Consider the following 11,339-nt stretch of genomic DNA (forward strand, 5'->3'; position numbering starts at 1 on the left):
TCTGCTCGAGTTTGTAGTTTACAAACGGGAAAACCAGTCATCTTAAGTACGCATATCCGTACGCGTTCTCATGGAAGTTTTCGAATCGAAAATTTCTGCTGAGTTTCCAAACTCAAATCCGGATAGCTAAGGTGCACGTACCCGTACGCGTACCCAAGCTGGTTATTTCTCAAATCGGAAGTTCATGAACTTAAAAACAATAAATCAATAAGGAATGCAATCTTTGCAAACCGTGGCTATATTGTTCATGAATTGATTCAAGTGAATGAAACCGATTTTGTTTCAATTGTGTCTATGAATAAAGACCTAAGCAATTGAACAACTCTATCAAGTAGTTCTTATGAGTCATTTGAACTAGTTATGAGAAAGATGAATATGGTTGATATGAAAGTACTCATATGACTAACCTCAGTTAACTATTTGTGAACCAACCAAGTGTACATGTTTAGGTACAAGTACTCAAACCTAAATGAAACACATTTCATTTGTGTATTACAAGCTAAGTTTCAATCTAACAGTTGAAAGATATTAGCTTGGAGAAATCAGGTTTTTCATCTAACGGTGAATATTGAATGCTTTGTTACCAAGGTAACTTAGATTGCAAACCCTAATTTGAAAAATATATAAAGGAGACATCTAGCAATTGCAAAAACTAATCCCCACACCTCCTGTGTGATACTAGTTAGTTTGCTAGAGTCGATTCTCTTTTTTCCTTAGGTTTCTTCCCGAGACCCTGTAGGTTAACAACTGAAAGACTTCATTAGGATTGTGAAGCCAAAAGAAACTACTTATCTTATAGTTGAGCGACCTGATCTTGCCATTTTCTATCGTACGAGTTCAATTGAATAATTGACTTGAGATAATATCTCCGATAGGGAAAGATAAAAAGAAATCACAAACATCTTCGTCTCATCGTTTGTGATTCCGCAACATCTTGTTTCGCTACCATACGATTAAGATTTTTGTGAGGTGATTGATAATACTAGGCTGTTCTTCAGGAATATAAGTCTGGATTATCAATTGGTTCATGTTCACCTTGATTTATCAAAAGACGGAACAACAACTCTTGGGTATTTCTGTGGGAGACAGATTTACTCAATCCTATAGACTTTTCTGTGTGAGACAGATTTGTCTATCAAGTCTTCGACTTTGGGTTATAGAAACTCTTGGTTGTGGGTGAGATCATCTAAGGGAATAAAGTGTGTAATATCCTGCTGGGATCAGAGATGTAAGGAGCGCAACTGTACCTTGAATCAGTGTGAGATTGATTAGGGTTCAACTACAGTCCAGGCCGAAGTTATTTTTTAGTAGGCTAGTGTCTGTAGCGGCTTAATACCGTGTGGTTTTCAATCTGGACTAGGTCCCAGGGTTTTTCTGCATTTGCGGTGTCCCAGGGTGTCCGTGTTATTTCTATTCCGCATTATATTTTGTTATATAATTGAAATATCACAGGTTGTGCGTTAAGATCAATCAATTAGAATATCCAACCTTTGGTTGTTGATTTAAATTGATTGGCACTTGGATATTGGTCTTTGGTATGATCCAAGTTATTATCCTTATATTTGATAAAGACTTGCAGATTTCTATTTGCTTGAGTAAAGATCAAATCAAGTGAGAGAGATATTAACTCCTCGATATACTTTTCTAGATTGAGTCTGGCTGTCTAATTGATTCTCTAGAAATTATATTGGAGTTAGCCCATATAGATTGATAATCAAAATATTGGGTAAGGTTGTTGTACCCCCGCTTTTTCATGGGGTTTTTCTGCATTTGCGGTTTCCTTGTTAACAAAATCTTGTTGTATCATTTACTTTTCCTTTCCGCAATTATAATTGTTGTTATTATAATTTAAAGTAAATTACACAAACGTTAACCCCTCTTTACTTGATAGTGATCCTATAGAGTTTGGTTAAGTTCGACACTATTATCAAGTAATCACACTTTGATTGTTGTATTGTCTCGATCTCGTATCCATAGACGATCACACAAAGTGTGAATAACGATTTGTCGCGTTGTCTCTACTTTGTCCATAGACAATCACTTTCGGTAAGAGGACTTATAGGTGAATAAATTTAAGATTGTTTTGTATTTGGGTACCCTCGTCTTTTCAATGTTACTTAGGTATAGATATATTTTGTAAAAGGTTCGGATGTTTTTGGTCTAATAAGGGTCTGGGTCGCAGAACCTGCCGTTGATGCGTTAGGGTCGTAGGCTAACTTTGACCATTTGATTTTTTTTTAAATCACCCTCGTGAATGTGCTAAAAGACATAGTCCTCACGGCAGTCAATCTAACCGGGTTCAACTTCCCATCTAAGAAAATATCTAAATAAAACCTTAATATCATAATGTCTCGTCCACAAAACCAAACCATTTTCAATACTGTATTTTTTTATTCGGTCCTAAATCGATCAATTAATCACTTGCTAGCGATTTTTGGGTAATTTTCTAGATTGATTTTCTAAGATTTTCACTGAGTTTTGATAATCAGTTCCACCATTAAAATTGAATGTTATTGGAAGAATCCATGAAGTTGGGAGTTTGAGATGCAGAACTAATAATGATTTGAGTGGCGGAGTAGATAAAGAAATATCTTTTGAGAAACAAGACTTGAAGTTTTATCGAAGAAAAGCTAAGAATTTAAAGGAGGAGACAAAGATGGGAGCAGAAGCTTTAAATGGATCCGAACATACTTGTTTTGAATGTGGTAAGAATTATTGTTCTTTGAAATTATTAGATAGTCATTTGAGATGTCATCTTAATACATAAACAAAAGGAAATTTGAGGATCAAAACAACAGTTCTCCAGCTACATCTGGGAGATTATTAGGTCATGATTTTTGTGTTCTTTATCCAAAAGTCGAAAGATTTTTCTTACATAAATTGCATTGACATAATGGTACCTTGATCATTTTAATTGGTATATAGAAATTGGTTCGGTGAGATTACTGAAATTTCAAATGTGTATCCTACTAAAGACTTTTAGATTTGTATTTTCATCTGATATTTAATGGTGGAATAGGTGGTGTGATTTAGAGGGCAAAATAAAAACGATGTTCTAACAGTCAAAATCATTCCATTAAAGGTCAGGGGTTTTTATAAAATATATAAAGTCAGCTAACTGTTTTTTAAAGGTCTTCGGTCAGTCAACGACCCTAACACATCAATGGCATGTTCTACGACCCATACCCTAATTTGACCACAGACATATGACCCTTTTACCAAATAACTCTTAGGTATACATAGTTGTATATTTGAAGGAGGAACATGAAGAACATACTAAAATTTGAGGTTTATTAAATTTTTGTTGAGAATTAATTAGTTGGTTTTGATTGTTAATCGTCTACGATTCATGCATTAAGACTTAATTCTCTTATATACATATTGGTGTGTGGTTATGAATGATGGGCTTTGTGCATGTTTGGCAGGGATGTACATATTGGTGCATTTGTATATTTTCCATGAAAAAGTAGGTTTCTCGTGTTTTACATCGGTGTACATATTGGTGTATCTATGTAATTCCCATGCAAAAATAGGTTTGTGTGTGATTGTGAATGATCAACTTTATGCATGTTTTGAAATTTATGGTTTTTTTGTGGAAGTTGTATTGAACTCTAACATGTTTCAATTTGGTTTGCAGCATGTGACTGATATGTCAGGAAGGGAAATTTTGGTTCAGATTTGCTGATATTAAGCTTGTGCAGTTAGGCCCAAATGGATCGTGTCTCTTTAATTTAATAACTGCCTAACTTTTTTATTTTCATTATTTCTTTGTTTGTTTCTTATGTGGTTGTTGGTGAAAGGTTATCATTTATTTTTTTCAAATTATGATTTCTTATGTTTTATTGTTTTTTACTGGATGCAGGTTAACTGCTAAACCATCCCATGCAAGTCTTGCCATTATTCAGCAAGAGCTTGGCGTGGTTGATGTTTCAATTTGGTTTGCAGTATGTGACTGATATGTCAGGAAGGGAAATTTTGGTTTGCAGCATGTGACTGATATGTCAGGAAAAGAAATTTTGGTTCGGATTTGCTGATATTAAGTTTGTGCAGTTAAGCTCAATTGGATTGTGTCTCTTTAATTTAATAACTGCCTAACTTTTTATTTTCATCCTTTGTTTGCTTTGTTTCTTATGTGGTTGTTGGTGAAAGATTATCATTTTTTTTTTCAAATTATGATTTCTTATGTTTTATTGTTTTTTACTGGATGCAGGTTAACTGCTAAACCATCCTATGCAAGTCCTACCATTATTCAACAAGAGCTTGGCATGGTTGATGTTTTTGTCGGTCTGGCAGCTAGCTATTATGCATGTTGGATTTTCAGTATTTTTGTCGATGTGTACATAGTTGTAGACTAGTGTGAATTAAAAATAAAATAAAATGAAAATGATATATTCATATGGGTACTCTTTTTGTAGATCTCGAAAAGAACTTTCCGAATATATAAAATTTGTGAATTTTGGACGAGTGGTTCGAAAGATATTTTTTAATTATTTATATATTATTTAAAATGAAGTTAAAATATATTAACTCAATATATTTATATAAAAGAAAGAAGATCGATATTACAAGGAATGGCGGGCAGCCTAGCAACAAGCTGAGCGCCAACACCTTTTTGAATAACAATCCCTAACCTATGAAAAAGAGAATTGTGTAACTTAAAATTGGCATCATGCGTAGCCATGCAATTTCTTAATCTCTTAAGAAAAGAAATTGTTTCCGCACCGAGCTCACCTAAAGTGGAAAATGGACTAAATTGTAAATAACAAGGATTATTATGAGTTATTTTGAACTAAAATGGACTAAATTGTAAATAACAAGGATTATTAATGTATTTTTCATATATTTGGACTAATATGTATCTAGTTAACACAAGCTGGACTAAACCGTATATTTGGATTGATTTTTGGACTAAACCGTATTTTTCACATCTTCTGGTTGGGCATGGGTTGGGCGGGTTGACGCGACCCTTATAATAGTTCCGTTTCTTAGCTTTACTCTTTAAATAGTTCCGTTTCCCACCCTTATAATAGTTCCGTTTCTTAGCTTTACTCTTTAAACAATTTGCTTTACTTTTTTTAACAATTTCGCCTTTCACACTGGAGCAAGCTAGTCTGCTTTCTTTCCCGCTCTACTCACTCCAATAATGATGGCATAAGATCCTTTTTCTCATATCGTCATGACCAAGATTTCGAATGACTAACATCAAAATAAGAGGAGTAAAAATAATTACTCACTAATATTTGTCTCTGGTGTTCAGACTTCAGTGAATGGTTAAATTCGTGATATTCTGACTGTTAACATCAGGTGTTTGTGAAAATGACTAACAGAAAATTAAGGCCAATTTTGGTATCACTTAGATAAGAGGAGTATTATGAGATTGAATTTTGAAATGAAACCAGAGTTGAAAAACATTAAGAGTCTTTGAAGACAAAGCTGAGGCATTAGCGAAGCCAATACTGCACAGAGTGGCGATGAAGAAAATAAGCTTTGTGGTCGAAGTCATGTACACATAAAGCAGCGTAGTATACATCTACGGCTGATGCTGAGGTAGAGTGTGGCATGATGTTTCTTGGATGTGAGAGTCAGGCCCAAAGTATGCCAAAATGGTCTCAAATCCTATCAAAACCAAGGTTGTGAAATATGCTGAATTGATTACCGGTTGGTGATGCTGGTTTGGTGGTGATTGCAGCGTGTGGTAGTTAATCTTGGATAAGTGAAGACCAGAATCCAATGGAAGGAAAAAAACTTTCAACCCACTTACAGAAGGGTGAAAGTTTTGCACACAGATGAGTTAGAAAAACCGCTTATCATTTTGCCGTTCATGAACAGGCATTCTGAGGTTTGGCCTTGCTCATTCATGTTGGAAAGGTGTGGCAACAAGTCACATATTGATCCCATAGTTCCTTCAGGTTACAGGGGATAACTTGGATCCTTCTGTAGAGGATTTCACTCTCCCTTCTCATCCAGCACCCTCATGTACGTCGACAACAACGTGCATTCTGTTTTTCTTCCTTTTGTTTTGACACATCTGAATTGATAAAATACTGTAAACAGAGATGTTGGTGGTGCCACTGTAGTCTGTATGATGACAAGCTTAATCCCTCCAGGGTGACATGGACTACAGTGTGCGGATAGAAGCAAATAACTTCTTTAACCCTTCATTTAATATGTTTCCTCTATGGATATATTCTATAATGATTAGGTGTGGGCATCCTTTTATTTACATACGTCAATAAGGATGAACCATCCTCTCCTGATATGCCAAGGAAATTGTTGCGGAGGTTGTCAAGATGAGGCCTTGTGCAATGAGGAAGCCATATTCCAGGTGCATTGTTGATGTGAATTTGGAGGTGGTCCTGAAAGGAAGAACTGAGAAAAGACAGGTATGAGAGATGCTGCTTGTGAAGCCGCTCCCCGTTAATGGTTTTTGTTTCCATGTTCTCGAGGTTCATGTTAAAACCTTCAAGTTTATCATTGATTTCTTATGGCCATATCACCTTCTTGTCTTTCTGCAGTAATAATCGTGCAAAGAGGAATGAGGTTGTAAAGAGACAGAGAAAGCCCAAATGATGGAAAGTCAGCGAAATAGGCTAAAGGTAGCCACACCAATGGGACGCAAACTAAGAGGGGCACTGAAAACGGCAAACTTGCCTTCTCCTTCCGGGGCTTTACAATGTGTGGGGGTCGATAATCAATTATGAATATAAATAATGGATGGCAGGAAAATATAATTTTTTTTTAGCTCGAACACTCTGAACTATATTTCAGGTCATCGTCAGCAACGAATTCTCTTGCACTTTCTTTCAAGAAACAGGGGAAAGCCTAAAAATCATAAATTCAAAATTGGCTATTCTTCCCTTTAGTGGTGTAGGAATGATGAGGATGGGGAGACTGATTTCACTTTCAAGAACTCATCATCTTCTTCTTCTTCTTTCTCTGTTTTCATTTCTTGCTACTTTGGATTCTGCAAGAGGATCTCCTAATGCAGAATTCACAAAAAGATGGAACTTCTTTGGAGATTCGTTATAAAAATTCAACTATACAAGTTCCTGTTTCTATAGAAGAATGTAAATGTGAATCTGGGTTTGGTCTAGTTTATGATTCTTGCAAGAAGAGAAATTTATGTTCAACGGTTTGTGGATATATACCTCCAAGGTATGTGATGTCTTATTCTGCTTTTCTTCTATGTTAAAATTATCAAGTTCTTGTTTTTCTTCTTCTATGTTACTGGAAATTTTAGATATTTCAGGACTGGGTTTTGTTGAAATTTGTTGAATGAATGCAGAAATCATGAATGTCCGATAGTCATTATAAGTATATCATGTATTAACTTTTTGTTGTATTTGAAATCTTTTAGGGGTTTTTATGAATGGGAAAATCCTAGTTCTTGCTTTTAATCTTACGGATGTAAACGTGAATTCGGAACTCAAATATTCTCTTGGTTGAGATTCCGCGTAAGTTTTACATTGAAAAATATGCTATGGGTTTGTCTTCGTTTGCTGTAATTTCCATTCTTATTTTCCGTTTAAGTGACAGTATGGACCATATTCTGTTGTTTCAATTTTCATTTATGAAATTTGCCTGTAACTTAGGGCTACAATTCTTTGATGGAGTGTTTTGGATCACCATTCCTTGTCAAAGAGTGGGAAATGCGTCATCTGACTGGTGGTGATCCTGAAGAAGCCCTTCCATTAGACCTGTTCCACAACTCATCCCTGAGCTACCATGAGGCTCATGTAATCATATCCAGTTTTAATCGAACACACATCAGGTTTGTTAGTTATGTAATGTTTTAAATTTTCGCTTGGCTAATTTCAAATTAATGTTGTTATTTAATCGGTCCAAGATATTACTCTTAGACTTGTCCTGCTAGTCTGCTCTTGTTTGGGAAATTCCTTCATAACTTAAAGGTAATTTATAGTTTTTTGTATGTTTGCTTCAGGTTGAATAGGACACAAACATTGGAAATGCTGATTGGGAAAGGACTGGTGTATATTTGTACTTGGAGAAGGACTTTTGAAGAAATCCTTGATGCAAATCGTGAAGTCGAAACTCAAAGATCCTGTTGTGTTAGATGCCAAGTAAGTTTTACATATAAAAGAAGCAACGGGTGTCTAAATTTACTGGAAATTTTTGTATGTGAGTTTCCATTAGCATTTCCGGCCAAGTAATGGTTTGAACTTGATGGTGTCAGATTTGGGGTTAACCTGTGATAATGGACTTAAGGTCTAAACATCGAAACCCCTCTGTACACTGGCCCTTTTATGTTCCCTGCCTAATCAGATTTCCAGTTTTCAGTTTATGCTAGAATTTTTATGTGTGAGGGTCATTTTGTAGGACTATGGAGAGACCCTTCCAGTAGACATGGTCCTAGACTCATCCCTGAGTTTCCCTGATGCTCATATAATCATCTTCGAAACTGCTTCTCTAGTGTAAGTGATCGAAATCTTAGTCATTCGTAATGTTAGTTTCAGTTTGTGATTGTGTTTCAATAGACTATAATTATGTCTATTAAATTCTTTAGGAAGGATTATAATTATTACCAGGAAGGTAATCATGCATATCACAAAGAAGCATGTAAGAAAGCTTTGCAAACAGGGGATTATCATGTGAACTCCTTCTGCAGAAGGCAATGGAATGCAGTAGGGGGTTGTGTTGCTGAAACCCAACAGCTAAAAAATGATGGTTCCTCAGTACCTTACCCAAGGCTGATTGAAACAGCAACTGAGGAAGTAGAACCAGACCTCAACATAAGGCCTGACAACAGGAAAGGGAGATCTGATTTCAGTGTTTTAGAGCAATGTATGCTGTGTTTTGCGGTTATTATGATCATGGCTGGGGCATGTCTTTATTATTTGAAAAGGAGAGCCACACCACCCAGTAGCAAGTGTAGACTGTTTTCGAGAAGAGAGGACCATCAGATGTACGAAGTGACTTATGGAAACCATAAGTTTGACTGCACGGTGACAAGCGACATGAACATGGTGGATTACTGGTTATACTATAGGACGCGTCTTTGGGAGGATCTGGATAATCGACATACCAATGTCTATGGGGTAGCGGTCTCATGGGTGGACCACCCAGTCAGACGTCTGGCTTTGTTGCAGATTAGCTCCCACCGTGGATGCTTGGTGGTCCAACTATTGCGCACCCCTCATGACGTGCCATGGAGCACCCTCTTCAGTAGCAGAAGCCTTAGATTTGTGCATGTCAATGCCGGACCGGGATTGCCTGAATTACAAGCGACTTACAATTTGAATATAGCAAACCTAGAGGACTTGAGACGTTTAGCCTTACTAGCAGGGTATCCGATTCCAGAGATTGAGCTACCTGCAGGTTTAGGTGTTCTGGTACGATGGGTTCTTCAGATCAACTTTGAAGAGTCTACAGACTCCAACTCTAATGGTCACCAAATATTGACCGAGGGACAAGTCGCTCAGGCAGCTTTGGAGGCCTATTTTGCGAGGGAGGTGGGTCTTCGTTTCATGTGATATGTGGCTTCTAGTGGTTTATGGGTCTACGTTTCATTTGATATGTGGCCTCTAGTGGGTTGTTGTACTCTTATCTCACATTCTAGACTCTTATGTATAAGTATAATGACTAAAGTGCTTAAAAAGCCACAGATTTTCTTCTTTGGTATAAAAGGTTCTTTCTATCTACTCTGGTTTCTGCTCTTGGTTTAATTCCTGGTATCCAGATTAGAGATTGTGCTTGTTTGTTTTGATCTCTGTATTTTTGTCAGCTTGCATAGTTATTCTGGACCTTGCTTATTGTAGCTAGTTTCCATTATTCATGTACTATTTACATCTTTATTCCCTGGTGTAAATTGCTTCCTTTGTTTTAGTTCATTGTTTTCTGACACCTTGTACAGTTTTTCTGTCCTTCGCATATTCTATCTAGCTACTTTCCATTATTCCCGTCTATTTACATCTTTAATCTCAGTCAGTTTAGTCTTTACTTCTGTTGTTTAATGCTTTTTAGGCCCATTCCTATGTTTGTGGTGATCTTATTGGCTTTAGCTAGTTTCGCAAAGCATCATTTTATGGTGCTTCTTTTAAACTTTACAAGTGGAATGCACGTGCAATCGGCAAACACTAGCTTTTTCATTTTCATGGCTAAGAGTGTTGTTGCTAATCTGCCACATCAGATATCAGCCATGTCATAAAAAATATACCTATTATAGGGGTTTCACAATCCAATAGAGGGTCATTACTTGGATTCCTAGCGACTAAAACATTGGTTATGGGGTCTTTACTTGGATTTCTAGTGACCGAAAAAATTGGTTATGGGGTATCCTTGATTTAATACTAAATGTTTAAAATAATCTTTAGCTAAAATCAAAACCTAATTCTATTTCAAAAGTCTGCTCTTCTTCCTCTTCTTCTTTTTAACTTCTTCTTCTTCATTAATCGTAAATGGTTTCCTCTTTTTTTGCAATCAAAATTATTTCACCATCTTCGATCAATCCGTGGTTCGAAAAACTTACAACCGTCGATTAAATTCTCTAAGAACCATATTGATAGAAGTGATGGTAATCAACAAACTAATTACCTTCAAAATGGTTAGATTGATCGAAACAGTAGAAAATTTTTGGTTTCAGAACCAGTTACGGTTGGGTTTTCCGCAACGCAACCATAATTGTTTTACAGTTGGGTTCGATCGCAAAAAACCCAGCCGTAACTGATTTACAGTTGGGTTCGACAAAAAAAAAAATCCCAGCCGTAACTGATTTACAATTGAGTTCGTTCAATACCAAACCTAACCATAAAACCAAAAAATCCAGCCGTAACTGGTTTACAAGGGTTCCTCTAATTTTACCTACTTACGGTTAGGAGTTCATTATCATCTAACCGTAAACTTTTCTAGTTGACTACGAAGGAAATACCCAACCGTAAAAACCGCCCCGAGAAGCTAAAAAATTCGATTTTTTTTTTTTGCATACTTTCATCAATTTAAGAAATAGAAAGAACATTGGTCGGGTGATTTGAAATCTAGGGTTTAGTTAGAAAAAAATCTCTAATTATTTTTTTCAATTTTTTCTTCCCACCAAGATACCTACACTTAATATGACTTTTTACTATAAAGCCTATCAATCTAATTATTAGTTAATTAGATTATTAGCGCTAACCACACGAGGGCAATATAGCCATTATGAAAATATTTTAGATAAAGGTTTTTTGAAATTACTGACCAGTGACCAATTTTTGTCCTATTAGTAGCGCCCCTCTATTGGAATATGAAGCCCCTATATTAGGTTTCAAAAAATAAAAAAAAACCTAACGATATTGCAGCAAAACATCAAATATATATTCATCTAACACCAGATATTATGGCAATTC

At 36.0% G+C, this 11,339-nt stretch overlaps 1 protein-coding gene across 1 annotated transcript; it reads left to right on the forward strand.

Annotated features, from left to right (window-relative positions):
- The first annotated feature begins 5,156 nt into the window (after window positions 1–5,156).
- On the forward strand, window positions 5,157–9,619 carry LOC113286224. The gene is made up of 7 exons (XM_026534896.1): window positions 5,157–6,383; window positions 6,516–7,155; window positions 7,358–7,454; window positions 7,593–7,771; window positions 7,943–8,081; window positions 8,338–8,432; window positions 8,525–9,619. Exons 4-7 carry the CDS (start codon window positions 7,608–7,610, stop codon window positions 9,489–9,491), a joined length of 1,365 nt encoding a protein of 454 aa, XP_026390681.1. The 5' UTR covers window positions 5,157–6,383; window positions 6,516–7,155; window positions 7,358–7,454; window positions 7,593–7,607; the 3' UTR covers window positions 9,492–9,619.
- Window positions 9,620–11,339: the final 1,720 nt, after the last annotated feature.

The sequence above is a fragment of the Papaver somniferum genome, chromosome 6, assembly GCF_003573695.1.
Source record: "Papaver somniferum cultivar HN1 chromosome 6, ASM357369v1, whole genome shotgun sequence".
NCBI lineage: Eukaryota > Viridiplantae > Streptophyta > Magnoliopsida > Ranunculales > Papaveraceae > Papaver > Papaver somniferum.